A 16513-nucleotide genomic window follows, 5' to 3' on the forward strand; every position below is an offset into this window, starting at 1 on the left:
TCTTAGCTATCTGTCTGGAGTTTTACTATAGCACTGACAGACTGTAGAAACAAGTATTCCCAGTATTATCTGTCTGTCATCTTCTCTGCTGAATATCAAATCAGTGCTTTCTTAGTAACTTTACTACAAACACAGAATGATTGCCTCTTTCATTTACGACCCTTCCTATTTTGGGACCTCACCTTTCCGATTCTGTCCCAATATGCCTGTGTTCATTTATATTCAAGCTCAATAATCTGATCAAGTAATCATTTGGTTTTAGCTTCCCCTCTGTTTGAGAGCACAGAACCAGCAGTTCTTCTAAATTTTGTACACTTTCTTCCATAGAACTCGGGAGAAACTTGGGTTTTATACATGTATACATGTAATATTTCGACCCAAAGTCTTATTAATTACAAAAGCTATTATGTTCGTATGATCATTGGATTTTACTTTTGTATTTTTTTTAATATACCATTGACCATAATTTCAAAATCTGTTCCACAGAAACAGGTAACGCATCAACTCCAAAAATGTCCAGTGCACGTTTTCATAAAGTTTTACACCAAATAAAACTTCAGAAAATGAAATTGCATTGTAATACATTATATGTGGAAATAGAATTTATCAAAGAAGCTGCAATCACCCTGCTAATAACTCATAAAAGCAATCAAACACAGAATGTACTCTGTGAGGAACCCAAAAGAATAAAAATATAAAAATAGGAAAAGTGTATTTCAACAGGATAATGAAAGTCATATTATCAAAGGTTCTCTACAATTTTCATGACCTGTGAGTGCATTTTAATTAATTTAAATGTTTAAAGCAGTACTCTATGCATATTCTTAATCTAAGAATATTTATGCTATTGATACTGGCTTATTGAGGGCTAGAAATGTAAACAGTTTAGCCTAATTTTCTGTTACTGTATAATTTAATTGAGTCTTGTAATAAAGGTTTTAAAATCAGGAGAATACATTCTCTCTCAGAAAAATTCCAGTTGCTTTTTCACTGTTTCAGTGATAAACTTCATATCAAAGGGACCTTAAGATTTAAATTACGTGTCAGCTTTTACAGGGTATTACAATAACACAATATATGTCTGGCCTTGAAGTAAATGTTCTAGCTCAGCTATGAGTCATATTTGCATCTACTTAAAAGTAAGAACAGGCATTTGTTAGATCACTATTTAGCTACAAGACACAGAAAAGATTTTAAATCATTTTCATCACCATAGTTCACTCCTACGTAACTGTACAGTTAATACAAACATTTATAATTGTCTCAAGGATACAATTTCATAACAATATATTTACTTTCTACTGAACATGATATAATCCAAATGCCTAAACTTTAAAATTGGATAGACTGTTCACTGTGAACTTCTGTAAGCTTTAAATTTACTGAAAAGAGCTAAACAATATTTGACAGTGAATTTTACCTAGATTTCCCATACTTTGTTTTCTTTTTCTCTATTTTGTCATAAATGCACTGTTTGAATACATGTTTTTTAGTCGCATTTATGAACATGATATAATCCAAATGCCTAAACTTTAAAATTGGATAGACTGTTCACTGTGAACTTCTGTAAGCTTTAAATTTACTGAAAAGAGCTAAACAATATTTGACAGTGAATTTTACCTAGATTTCCCATACTTTGTTTTCTTTTTCTCTATTTTGTCATAAATGCACTGTTTGAATACATGTTTTTTAGTCGCATTTATTTCTTTTATATTTCTATATATTCCTCACCTGAACTCCATGGAACTGACCAATTTATGCTCTGACTCTTACTTCCTTTGTGGTATAAAAAAAGAACTTAAGTGTAATCTTAATCTGAATATGTGTAGGTCAATTTTAACCCCCCAAAACACCATTTAAAGTGTTATTTTCATTACTGTAAATGAGAACAAGACTTATTTATGGTACACTCTTCAATAAAGACATTGCCATGTTGAATCATTGGAAGAAAGAATATAAGTCACATAAGACACGGCAGAATTTAAAAGATCTTTTGATATAGGTCAAAAGAGATGAGGCACCACACAAGTTTGATTCCAAATACCACATAAAATGATCTAAGGAATGCAAAGCACTCATTTATACCTAATTCTTTTGACTGGAACAAATACTCAGACAAATAAACTGTTAAGTAAGAATGCACTATTTTAAAAAAATAACTCAGATCAGAACTGTAGTTCAATAAATGTGTGCTACAGGACAAAGTTCTGTGAGTACCTTTGTTTTAAACACAATTTTAACTTACCCCTTCACCCTCTACAGACTCATCATTCCCTCTGCCGTTTATTTATAACAGCCTAAAAAAAAAAGGCAATTCACATGCGGTATCTAAGGTAGTCTCCTTCGTTAGGGGAACGGAAATATTTAGAAATAATAGATCCAGGAAAATTGAAGTGAAAAAAGTATTGTTCCATTGTTGGAAAAGATGTTAGTCTCACACCTAAAGTTTTAGATTATTGTTAGCCATGGTAAAATCTAGTACATTCAAACACGCCCATATTTTCTGATGTCTTATTTCTGGAGCTACTCCAGTTTTCTAATGCATTGATTAAATAAAGACATCAGGGCCTCTGGTAGGACTCATTTGGGAAACATAAGATCTGCAGAAACACAAATGCTTGCCAGAACCAGTCAACTAACAGTGCTCATGAATTTCAAAGAACAAGAAAGAGCCAGACAGGCATACTACCTGTGTAGAGTTTATATATTGTGGGGGTGAAACATAACTCCACTGAAGTTTACTATAAAAATCCTGATGACTTCAGTAGAAACAGGAATAAAAATAAGATTTCATAAGCCAAGAAATACTCATCTGTTCACAAGTCAAAATGAAAAGAAGAGATACCTGTAAGAGTCTAAGACGGAAGTTTCTAACCACTGAATGAAGAACGGGGAAAGTAGAGATGGACTGACTGGCAGGTGCCTTAGTAATACTCAGATACTAATAGGTGGGGATTAGATACAGGTACAGAGAATTATTTCCAATATGTGGTGAGAAGTGTTCCAGAAAGCAACAGAATATAGATTTATTTTATTTGGAGGTTCAGGACAAAGAAAAGAGATGAAAACAGAAATAAAATGGTATGTTTGCCAGAGGAGAGGTGCACTGCCAGTGTCACACAGAAGAAATGCCCTTGCAAAAACAGATAGAAACATACAAAAAAATAAATCACCATGAACATATTCTTGCGGAGACAGGGAAAGGAAAGACTGAAGCCAATTCTGACTATTCAACGTAAACTAAAGCTTTTTGTTCTTCTCAAAAAACACCATTTAAACTCTGGTTCTCAAATAAAAATAGGGCAGTGTAACAGTTTTAAGAGATTAAGAAATTTTAGATATTAGAATGTTTACCTTGATTTGGAAAAATAAAAAGCACTGCTTATAGTCCCAAAATGCAATCTCAATAAATAAACCAAGTAGAATAAGTAAGTTAAGAAAACAAATTCCTTTCAACAATAAAACAATTCAATCAGGAATTAATTTTGATTTTGCACAACTTCCAAACTGAAACAGCAAGACACCTTTGGTATACTCAAGTTTAGAAACTTTCATTGACCATTAAGAAATCACCAATTTATTGCCCTTGGTCTCCCAGATGTTATACCTTTTAGACCCAGCTGAAACAGACAGGTTGAAATGCTTGAAAAGTTTGCAAGCACTACAGAATAGATCAGGATTTCTCCAGATACAAAAGAAACATAACAGAGCAACAAGCATTTATAGCCAGTGCTCTTCCTCTGCAGGGTCATCACATCAGACTCTCAAAAAGTAGCTTGCTTGCTTCAACTAATCAAAGTTCCTATTATTCCCTGAAAAATTAGTTGCAATAGAAACTCATATTAGAAATAAAAACCCTGTTGCCTACTTGTCCTATTTACTTTTACTAAGCTTTTGTCACTACGTGACAGACTTCTTTCAGTCATATTGGACAAATGTTTTTCACCACAGCTTAGTAAAAGTTTAAAGTGTACTTTGGATTAGTTACTGAGCAACTGCAAAGAATGCTGCATACCTTTGGCTATCTCTTGCCTGTCTTCTTCACTGCATCTTTGACTGGATCATATAAAGAGCTTTCAGCATCAAGAATTTTTTGCTGCCTGGCTTCCTGAAGAGCCTTCTGGGTGGGATCTTCCAACCCTTTCTTCCTTTGACATTCGTGGCCTGCTATAAAATAAAACCAACAAAAATATCATCAGAATGCATTTTTCACTTACTCTTCTGGAAGATATCTCTTTACTTAATATTAGCCAGATGTGAAATTCTAAAAGAAACACCACTTTAAATAAAAAGATATTCAGGTTACTGTGCCATCCATATAAAGTATTCCAAGACTACATGTAACTCTGCTCCATAAATGATTTTGGTGTGATCTATTTCAGCTTACCTAATGGTACCCTAGATTTTGCCCCCAAAATGCAGCAATGATTTTGAACCTTGCAGTACAGGAGAGACTCACAGTAAAATGGATGCAATTCTTCATTTCCCTCAGAGCTAGAAGAAACATCATCTCACTGCATCCTATCCAATATCTACCACCAATGCATTATTCTGATTTACAGCCTGCATTCCCTTTTGCCTCCCTGCACTTTCTCCCAACCTGCCTTTCAAACAAGGAATTACTTACGAATAGGTAACTCAAAGAAATCATAAGCAGGTAGCATAGCTGTAAATCATCAGAACAGGCTGAAAGGAATATGAGGAACAGTATAGCACATATGGACTATTGTACAATGTATCTGCCATGACCTGGCAGAAAGGATACTATTCTCTGACAGCCTTTGTATTGGCAGCTCACACATATCTTAATACAGTCCCTTGTGATCCCTGTATCTTGTTGCAATGCTCTGTAGTATGTACATGGGTCTACAGGAAAAAGAATGGAATACTGAATTCCAACAGGATTTGGGCACTTACATCCCCCTCCAGTTCGTTGAAAAAAATCTTGGATCGGAAAACACATTATACAGCTAAAATCCAGACTGAAACAAATGTACTTCACACTACGCATTTCTAAATGCTTGCTCTTGTAAAGTAGTTTAAGACCTTGACACCAAAATGCAAATTTTCTGACTTAAAGGGGAAGAAAACCCACCCTCTCCACTCGAGGCAAAAAACACAGATCAAGCAAACACAAAACCTTCCTGTATACCCAACCTGAGTAAAACTGTAACTGATAAAAAGAACTGTGCCTGGTCTAACCAAATGCCTGTATTCTCACTGCTTTAAAAGTTAAAACTACTGTCACAGATATTCTGAATAATGACTTTCTCTGAGGAACGGTATACAGCAAAATTGGTTTATATGTCAAACACTTTCTACCCACTAACTGCTACCCACTAGCATGTCGCTCATGGAATATTCGGTTTGTTGGTGCTTTTGAAATATACATACTTATGAACCAACAGAGTTTTGACAGTTGAAGGGCTTAAAAGTCAGTAACCATTAAAAAAAAGAAAAAAATTCTAAAGAACTGTTGTGATTGCACTAAGATGTTAACAGCTTGTGTTTACAGATTTTCTATTCTGATTGCATTGTAGATGGAATGGGGACAACCAAGTTTAAGTACTTTAACTTTTGCATTTTAAATTTCTTTTTGCATGACCTTCTAACAGCAATTACATCAGATCGAGAAAAGGAAAAGCACAGTTAACAGGCTTAGCAATGAGTTAATTTAACCATGAGTAAAGAAACTCATTGAGTTTAACTTTTGAATATAATTGGGTAATAAATAAGCAGCTGTTTTTAGAAAATACAAGAAATGTACTGAGCAAGTAACAGTTTTATAACATGTTTTTAGAACCAGCTGTTACAGCAGCATTCACTTAGGTTTCTAAGCAAGCCACAACCAACATTGCCCAATTCTTTCAGGCAAAAGTGGTCCTTCTTCAGAGCACCACCTAACACTGTGTCTTGATCCGTAAGTAAGGGTGCAAGTGCCCTGTTAACATACACCAATAACCTAAATAAAAAAAATCAGTTATTTCTCTTTGATAATTAGATCCCTCTATGTATGATCTTGCTACCACATCAGGGAGGACCAGATTTAAAACAAAAACAAACCAGTTTTTAATGCAAATCTTACACAAAACATCCAGTCCTTTTTAAAAATAATCTGAACTCAAAATACAACTTTTCTTTCAGAGCTGGCTTCTGAATGAGCATAGCAGGGACAGAGAAACAGCCTACAAGATGACTGAGTCCTAATCTTAACTGTTAACTAGTTCCTCTCCAACTATTGAACGTCCTTCATATCAACTTTAAACAAGCAAGGTAAGTAAATAGGAAATAAAAACTTAAACTTCTAATAATTTTTAAGACACCTAAAGAAAACTTTCTCTTGAAGGATTTGTGTACAAAGCCCTGCTTGCAAAGCTAAACAGCAGTCTGGCAGTGGGACAGCAAAAAACCCTAGTAAATAAATTACATGCTCTATATTGTGGTGCTATCCTCTTCAACTGTTTGAAATGCATCAGGCTGAAAGCTGCTACATCAAATGCCTAAGTAATAAGTCCAGAATAGTTGTCCTACAATTAACATTAACTACTGTTAATTTTTTTCCTACCTAGCCACCAAATACAAATTTACAACGCAAACTTATTGTGAATGCTACGAAGCTTCCCTTTGTTCTTCATTATGCATCACATGACACCCTCAAAAAAAAAAACAACCCAAAAAACAAACCCACAATGGACTGGATGTGCAGGACCTCATTGACACTATTCAAAACCTCAAACACTTCAGCAAACCCTAAACTAATTAAAAGCCACTCTCAGTGCCCTGTAGCCAAAGCCAGCATTCCAGGTGTTCTGCCGTCAAGTCAGGCTGTGGGACAGAAGCAGCATCAGGAGCAGTGACAGGCAACCTCCAGCTGCCAGGAAGAGCCATTCTTGTTCCTTCACGCTCTGCCCTGCAGTGAAAGCAGACAGCTGGCGAGAAAAAGCATCTTACCTTGGCAAATTATAACCTGCCAATCTGAATGTTCAATATCTTATAATTACAATGTACTAATGCATAAAAGTCAGCCCTGAAGAGACAGCAACTGAAAAAATGCAGCTGTAGGTCTCCTTACAGCAGAGATTTGCAAGTCCAACAGCACTGGTTCTTTCCAAACTAAGAACTTAAATTCAGAGAAAAATGCAGCAAACATTTCTCCAGTATCTACGCACTGCTTGCTTCTCAAGGTTTCAATTATACTGTCTCATGAATAAGAATTCAAGAGGCAACAGAACATGACCATCTTTCAAGAAGCAGCAGAAAGTATCTGAATAAGAGACAGTATCACCCACTGAGACACGAGTATGACCTACAGAGGGCAATAAAAATTATGTAGTATTAGAGAACAAAGCACTAGAAAGAAATGAACTGAAATATCACTTAATTTATGACACACAGGGTATGAAGCAAATTAAGGCTTGTACAAGCATGTAGGTGGCTGATGAGCTTAATTTGTGTTGGCCACTAAGTGATTTTTTTTTTTTTTTTAAATATTATTTATAAAGTGCGCATCATTTTTTGGTATTATAAATTGCTCTCAAGATTTTTGGAGAATAAACAAGTACTGTGAACAGCCCAAGAGTGGTTTTTAGAATCGCACAAACAACAAATGAAAGTATGTGAAATACGAAAGAGGCAGATGGGGCATCTATACTGTAAAACACTAGCATGGGGAAAGAACCCACAATATATATCCTCAAGTCTGAGTATAATGAAAAGTTGAATGCTATATACCCTAAACTAATATAAAATAAGAAGCCTGTCCTCTACCTCCCTATCTGAAGTGGGATGAAAATGAGCACTGTGCTCTTATGTGGGGCAGAGGTTTATACTTTTAGTTGTAACAAGATTTAAAGACTACAGCAGAGCATATCCAGTACATACATCCACAGAAAGGTATTTTGGGGCCTGAAATGTGCCTTGCTGAGGAGTATGATACTAATTCATACATAAAAAGGCATCAGAATCCAAAATCAGAAAGATACTGTGAACACTGAAGAGGCCTGCTGCCAGTACTTCAGTATTCTACTGTATTAACACATCTGAAGTCTGTATTTACAGAAGTTGTTAGTTTAGTAGCTATTTGCTTGTATACCTGCACTGGTTTTGGCTGGGATAGAGTTAATTTTCTTCATAGTAGCTGGTATGTGGCTGTGTTTTGGATTTGTGCTGGAAACAGTGTTGATAACACAGGGGTGTTTTAGTTACTGCTGAGCAGTGCTGACACAGAGTCAAGGCCTTTTCTGCTTCTCACACCACCCCACCAGCGAGTAGGCTGGGGGTGCACAAGAAGCTGGGAGGGGACACAGCCGGGACAGCTGACCCCAACTGACCAAAGGGATATTCTACACCATATGATGTCATGCTCAGTATATAAAGCTGGGGGAATTGGCTGGAGGACTGCTGCTCAGGAACTGTCTGGGCATCAGTCAGTGGGTGGTGAGCAATTGCATTGTGCATCACTTGCTCTGTACATTCTTTTATCATCATCATCATCATTATCTTCCCTTCATTTTCTGTCCTATTAAACTGTCTTTATCTCAACCCACGAATTTTACTCTTTTTTCCCCAATTCTCTCCCCCATCCCACTGCGGGGGGAGTGAGCAAACAGCTGTGTGGTGTTTAGCTGCCTGCCGGGTTAAACCACAACAAAACCGAGTTACAATTATAGCTTAGTTTATACTGGGTAAGACTACAGAACCCTTCCAGGTTCTCCCAGAAATGAAAGCAGCTATGCTCTTAACTAAACAGTAGTTTAGAAAAGTAGTAGGGTGTGCTCCAAGGGACTCCTCAGCTAGGAAAGCCTCCCACTGCTGCATGGAAACCAAGACCTGAGCTAGGATGAGGGGCATCTTTCAGATAATTACATCTCAGTCCAGTGCTTGTAGCAATTCATGACAATTTAGGAGACCAACTGCTTCAACCTACATTAGATAGAATTTGAAGGAAAAATTAAAGCAAATGTGCTATGCTTATAATAGGCAGGCAGTAGCAAAGATCTGGATGGTAGCTGAAATACCTGCATTAATAGTAAATAAGCCAATCTTAATCGTCAAGGAAATGCTTGCTATCCTCTTCACTCAACTACTCAACTCGACTCAAATCCAAAAAGAAACCAAAAAAGTTTGTGGCTACTATTCTTCTTCTCAGCCTTGTCTTTTCTACAGGAATTTTATACAATGGAATTAACTCCATGAATGTGGGAACTAATGAAGCTTGATTGTCAAAGGCTGGGGTAACTCGGTGGCTTTTAACTGGGGATACATTACCAGTGCAAAAGTTCAGGCATTTAACACACTGGAAAAACACAAAAGAAACAGATATAAACTAATTGCAACAAATGCTTCACCAGGAAGTTGTATAATATCTGATATCTAGTCACCTACATGGCTAAGAAATTTGGGGTTCTCTAATGTCAAATAAACTCCAGTCTCCGATTGGAGTTCTGCTCATGACTAAGGCAGATGCAACATCCCCTTCTCATGTGAATACTCTGTTGTCAAAGAGGGTAGAGCTCACTGTTTCCCTTTTTCGTTATCTATTTTCAGGAGTCTTAGAAACCTGGTTTATTTGAGACTTATCTCACTGTCAAATGTAGCTGAAATTGGAAAATAGGTTCAAAATTATTAATGGGAGTGATGCTCACAAAGAATGTGATAGCATGGGCTTCATTTACTTAGGAAACCAGAGGTGCTTCGGTTTTTTTCTGATGGAGTTAGAAAAATACTTTAATAATTATGCATTTATTCAAAACAACAGGGAAGTACTGTAGTACCATACAGATAAAGATATTATTCCAGCAGATATTATATAACCTTAGCAACCTCCTGTAAAAATGAGACATGCCAAAATAAGAGGCTGGATTTCGTAACACCAGTATTTTCAAAATGTTTCTAGACCACCATATATAGCTTCTTACAGAGCGCTGAAAAAGAACACTCGCATAAAAAAAAGAGTATTAGTGGATAAAATAACAAAGTCAGACACAAAATAGATTTCTAGGACAAAAGTCCTTCCATAATTACTCACGTATTCTATATTGCCATCAGCAGTTTCACTGACCTTAGTGGATACATTTTAGAATAAATATTCAAATGATAAAATTGTTGCTTTGTCACCAGGACAGCTGACAAAGTGTTTATAGTGCAAGTATTTTTGATTTACTGTTACACCAGATTTTGAAATGCATCACAAAACCAAAAAACGCATAACCAGCCTGAGCTTGGTGATGGGAATATTTTACCTTTTGTCACAGGAATCCAAATAGCACATCCGGATTCTAAATTTTGTAATGTGGCTTGCAAACCTGTAACCTAATTTTAAAAAGAGGAGAGAACAAGAGGTGGTAATATGAAAACATTGCTTTTGAACTGTCTGTTCACAACACACAGCATTTATGCCTGCATATTTGGGTAATAAATTCCATCTATAATTTCTGAATTTTCTGATTATTGCCTCTAAATTATAAAAATTACTCCTAATTCAAGATTTTGGAAAGGCCCAATGAAACAATGTGATAAAATACAAGCCATCCAGAATCTCTCAGATTACTTTTACAGCTCTATTAAAACAATGCAGACATAGAATACTAGGGCTCTTACTGCACCATCAACTTTTAACCACTGCTATCACTGCACTGATCTTTAACTTAATGGCACAATATGACATACAACTTTGTCATAAGAAAATGCCACAAAATATGGTGTTATGCATTACGAAAAGCAATCACTCCAGAATGCATACAGTTCATAACTGGATATGTCTTACATGTGTTCCTGAAATTTCATAGCATTGGAACTGTTCTATATTTTGTACTCCCAATTCAGCATAACCGTATATGAACGGTAACCTTTCTTTTTCCATAGGACATTTTCCTTTACTTATTGAAACTTCAAACATGTAATCCTCAAGTCTCTTAAAAGTAAGCTCTCAGATGACCTGAGAAAAACTGAAGGCAGAGGAAAGGAGGAAACAAGAGATGAGGACTATTAGAAGAAAGTGCAAGCATGGTAAATTCCTTTCATGTTACCCACATATAATTGATGCTACTGCTGAAATGCAATGCATTTTGGGAGGTTTTTTCCTTTCCTTTTTTCCTTCTCTTTTTTTGAACAAACAACCTACAGGTTAAACACATGCAAGATAATTTTCTGTTCTTCATCCATCCTATCTGTGCTTGTCATACTTCCTGCTAAAGGGGCAGAATATCATGTATACCAACCTATACATCAGATAATATTATAGGAGTAAAATACTACTCTATTTTTCCACCCACAAACCAGAAAAACAGTCTTCGATATCTTAATGTATTTTTTCCTTAACTAGTAGGTCATTCCTGGATATATTTAGGAAAAAATAAAATAATAAATAGTAATAGAGAAAGTTAAGAGATTTCTAAAGGCATAGATGGAAGCATATGGATCTGGGAGAATATCACACCTTTCCTCAAGCTGTCAACACTGAAAGTATAACAGGATCTGCACATTGCTGACTCATGTAGAGCAGCACTGAGCAAGTACAGACTAAGAACTACTACTTTGTGGCACTAAGTTTCACATACTTTCAATATTAAGATTTCACCGAATAACATGAAACTCACTACAATATTCTGCTTCAAACTACTGCATAAGTGAGTTGCTTTAACAGAAATATCCTATATATTTACCAAAGTGAAAACCAAAAACATTCCTTACAGCTTTGCAAGTGGTGGTCACCATAGTTTTACCTGCCCAACTGCTCTGTCTCTCTCCAAACTAGTTAACATTTTCTGTCTCAGTGTAGCCTGGTATTTTTCAGTCAACTGCTTCAGCACTGGTTCATATGATGCATAATGTGCCTTCAGCCTGTGAACAAGAACAGGACGAATGATTCCTCAAAGATGAGTTAAATCAGAGATTTATGTCTGTGTAACTTTTTTCCTCCCCGAATAAAAGAATAAAAGTGCCAAAAGGTCAACACAGAGCAGACAGCAAAGGTATTTAGTATGTAACAACCCAACTGGAATAACACAAGAAAAAACAAAAATAAGTAGTCAGATCAATAAGAGGTTTCATAGTTTGTTTAGTCATATCTTTTAAAACAATCCATCCAGTTTTGACCTGTTCTTAATCCTTCATACACATATTGCACATTAATTTTTGTTAATTTTTGTTTTCTTGCAGATGGATGATATTTCATTGGAAGAAAGAATTACAGCTATTTTCCAACTACCAATTAAGATCCTAATCTAGACAAAACAGTCGTAATATGATTACTATTTCTTTCTTCACTGCACATTACATTTAGAATACTTAACCACTTTAATTCTTCAGAACAACTGAAAGTTAGATATATAATCTCTCAAGAGAAACACAGGACATTAAGCTTCAAAAATACTGCATTTTGCAAAAAGCTGACACAGAGGGTAAGTCAGTGAATAGTGCTCTCCTGCATTAGTATGTATGGATTTCATTGTTAAGATGTAGAACATGTAGTTGCTATTACATGCATTTATTGATAACAATATTGACAAGCCAAAATTCTGTGATTTGTTTGGAGCTGCAGACATAAGTCACTCCCCAATGTTATTTTAAAATAAGTGCTGGCATAAACACGTGCAAAGAAGAGATTCTAAACTCAACCCTTTCACTGGCCCAGTGATCTTCAGATGGACAATATAAAAAGTTCTATTCGTGGAGGGAAAGAAGCACAACAGTAAATAGAAAACTTACAAAATTCCAGAACAACAAAATTACAGAATTACATGTTACAAAAAAAGCTACTATAACTCAGTACCAATGGACTAGTCTGGGCTTATTTGCAACCAAAGCAACATAGCAAATTTCACATAGGAAGTTCAAGATGTGAAAGGACAGAAAATACCAGCTACGAGAATCATGAATGCAAAGGTGCTGAACTCAGTGTGACACCAGTTAACCTTAAAATGGACAAAGGATCTAAACCCAGAAATCAATACATATTTATGGAAAAAGATCTGGGTAAAAGAAAATCTCATTTATATTTTCAACTATTAGAAATACTATATATTTATTAATGCCACATCACACCATGGAAAATACAAAAAAATCATTAGAAATTGTTTAAGAGACATGGCAGAATGGTCAGATGGAACTGCTATATACCAGGACGCTAACTAAATCCAGCTAGCTTTCCTTTAGCACTTTAAATTCCACAGTGTTATCTCATTACCAGGCAACAATTGAAGACATTATCTTTAATGTTACATGTATGGTAATTAAAATCATTTTTTACCTTTTAATGTCACAAATAAGCCTGTTTTTCTCCTGGACCACTCGCTTATGATGCATTCGATGGAAGTCCCGTTCTTTCTGCATTTTTAGGAAAGCCTCTTTTGCTTTGCTGTATGTAAACAGAAAATATAAGAGAGAAGTATTAGTCTCCTCCTATTAATTGCTCATCAGGGTATGTTGAATATGCATAGAATTAATTTTCAGATATGCACATGCCTACTGTATCCAAGTTGGAAACTTTTGGTAGTATGCCCTGTGGTGGTGAACATGTTTTCTTTCTGCATTTTTAGGAAAGCTTCTTTTGCTTTGCTGTATGTAAACAGAAAATATAAGAGAGAAGTATTAGTCTCCTCCTATTAATTGCTCATCAGGGTATGTTGAATATGCATAGAATTAATTTTCAGATATGCACATGCCTACTGTATCCAAGTTGGAAACTTTTGGTAGTATGCCCTGTGGTGGTGAACATGTACTTTTGAGGTCTTTTTGCTGCCAGCTGATGTACAAAACCATGGGTACTCTTCACCATTACCTTTCCTCAGTTCCTTTAGATAGATTCCATAAGGATCCTGGCATTATAAATCTCAGACATCAACCTTACCTCAAGAACAAGGGGTCTTGTGGAGGTACACATGCAAATTACAGGTGATTAGAAAAAAATACTCTTCTTGTAGGTTTAAAATTCTATGTGAAAACGTATTGCAATACTAGTTTTCCTAACATCTACATCACATCTGGAGCCCAACATAATGGTACATGCTAGAAGGACACACACAGAAGGATAACTGTATCATTGCCTTGCAAATACATGCTTTTAGAGAACTTCTGGAAAAAATTGTGCTAGAAAAGTTCTAGGCTCTAATCAGTCATGTTTGCAGCCTGTTCCCAAGTGTCCTCTGTACGTGAGAGCAGGAAGCAAACATAAATCCATTTAAAAATTAATTGCAAACATACTGATAGCCTGTTATTGTCTAAGCACATTCTACACACAGTCATGGGACACCCTGAGATACTCTGCTCCATAAACATAAAGAAAATACTCTACATATATTCCATGCATTTTCTCCTTGCCTTCACTGACTTGGGTTTGACAGGAAAGATTAGTAGGATGAATTGTTTAATTGCAAAGGAAACTTGAAATTACCTTGCACAGAAATTAGATATTTGCTCTTTGCAAAAAATAAAGCTCATTTCCTCTCCAACAGGAGTTGAAAAGTTAGGAAAACCACTATGACAGTGGAGTATGCCAAAATCACAAGTCCAGGAAGAAGACCCATAATTGCCAGTGCATTATATTTAATTGTACAAACAATTTATTTACTATATATGCATTTGCTGTATTTACTACCCATACAAACTACCATATTTATATGTGTACATTTATATGTGAATTGTTGCTTGTAGCAGGAACAGTTAGAAAGACCTGAAGAAGAGCACAGTGAATTAATGCCACTATGTATCAGTCAAAGCTGAGAAAAAGCTGACAGGGAAATGAAAACAGGCAGGGCTGACCCTGCAGTAACACTGTGAAAAGCTCAAAGGAGCTGTGGGCGTGCATGTAGCTTTGTGTGTGCATGTGCACAAATACCAGAAGTTGTGAAACAGAGTAACTTAAGATACTGGGACACAAAGTACAGATTATGATTCTGCTCAAGCTCCTATGAACAGCAAGATTTGAGAGGTAAATGAATCAGTGGTCTCAGGAATAGTTCTGTGAAACAACTCCATCATGACACCACGCAAAATCTGACTTGCCATAAGATCTTGAATACAAAACCTGCCCCTTCAGAGCTAAGCAGATGGCTTGTTCTAAAAGTAAAAGATGTTGCTACAGCCATAGCAAAGCCAATATCCACTTCTTTTAGTTAAGATGTATGTCAAAGACTGCAGGTCTCTCCATTTAAACTTCTCAAGCAAATAGTTTAATAAAAATAGCAGAAGAGGGCAAGGTCCAATAAAACCAAGTAGGGATTTTCAAAGGTGAGTTACATGCCGTGTTCCCACTGAATTTAGGTAGGACTTTATTCCCCAACATGATGCAAGTTGTAGCCCTAAGATTTTACTTGAAATTAAGACAGTTTTAGAAAACATACTCTCATGCTTTTCCTCTGTCTAGTTTATATAGCATTTAGTAGCAAGGATGCTAGATGTACCGTGTAATTAAACAGATGCATTTAAATATGGTGCACAATACAAAGTGTTCACTTTATTTTTTTCATTGTATAAATGGACAAATATGTGCAGGAATGGTTAGATTTTGGCACAGAAATAAGAGATCAGCTGAGGATTTTATTACTGGTGATAGCACTAACAATAATAATAAATATGATTTCCAGGATTGCTTTATATTTTGACTGTTACTGTGGCTGTAAACTGGGCGTGTATTTGTGAGCATGCTTCCAAAAATCAGGACAGAGATACCTGCAAATATTTAAACTTCCTAACTGATGTTTGTGAACACAGTTACAAACCTCAGACAAAAGCTGTACACAACTTTCATTCCATCTACCTAATAAATTCCTAAATGTTTAAAGAGCTTACAAATATCACAGTTAGCAGTCCCTGTGATTAACACAATCTTAAACCTGATATACCATTATGTTGTCTACCTCCATGTTCAAATACAAAGGCAATACAAAGGGCCTGGCCATAGGAAAACACCGAAATATATGGGATTCAAGCTATTTTAAATCATCAGATAGGCACAGTTTAATATTGCTATGAAATTACAATCTATTATTCAACTCACAAGCAAATATTACTAGAATATTAAATGCTTGAATGACACAAATCATCACTGAAGACAATGAATTAAACTTAACTAGTCTCCTGTAAGAGTTAACAGTTTTCAGAGATGTTGTTTTCAAATTTTTCTTTCATATGGGTATGAGTATCTATGTTTCCATTCAAGAAATACTGCAGCAGATAGCAATGTCCCTTACCAATCAATCAGGGCTCAACTGTAGCCTTCAAGATAAAAGAAAGAAAGGGAGTACACTTAAGGTATACTTTAACTACTGTCACATGGCAAACCAATGTAAAATTAGTTTTGATTTCTATCACAACACAATGTCTGTTTTTAGAAATAATTTAAATAAATATTAGTACTGTATCTAAACTTTAAGGCAATAACTATCACTAGCTTTGGAGTAAAATAATTATGCTGGTATTTATTTCTTTTATTATATGCATCCAGGGATTTTGTTACATCTCAAGATGCCTTCAGACATTGGACAACCTATTAAAATACATACTCGTTGTATAC

General features: G+C 35.7%; 1 protein-coding gene across 1 annotated transcript in view; it reads right to left on the minus strand.

Annotated features, from left to right (window-relative positions):
- Window positions 1-16513, minus strand: part of SPAG16 (sperm associated antigen 16) — a 435834-nt gene that overhangs the window by 399252 nt on the left and 20069 nt on the right. The window contains 4 exon segments of the mRNA XM_009285141.1: window positions 4016-4167; window positions 10242-10311; window positions 11724-11841; window positions 13250-13357. Of these exon segments, the coding sequence (XP_009283416.1) occupies window positions 4016-4167; window positions 10242-10311; window positions 11724-11841; window positions 13250-13357 (448 nt within the window).

Source organism: Aptenodytes forsteri, unplaced genomic scaffold (assembly GCF_000699145.1).
Source record: "Aptenodytes forsteri isolate BGI_AS27 unplaced genomic scaffold, ASM69914v1 Scaffold264, whole genome shotgun sequence".
NCBI lineage: Eukaryota > Metazoa > Chordata > Aves > Sphenisciformes > Spheniscidae > Aptenodytes > Aptenodytes forsteri.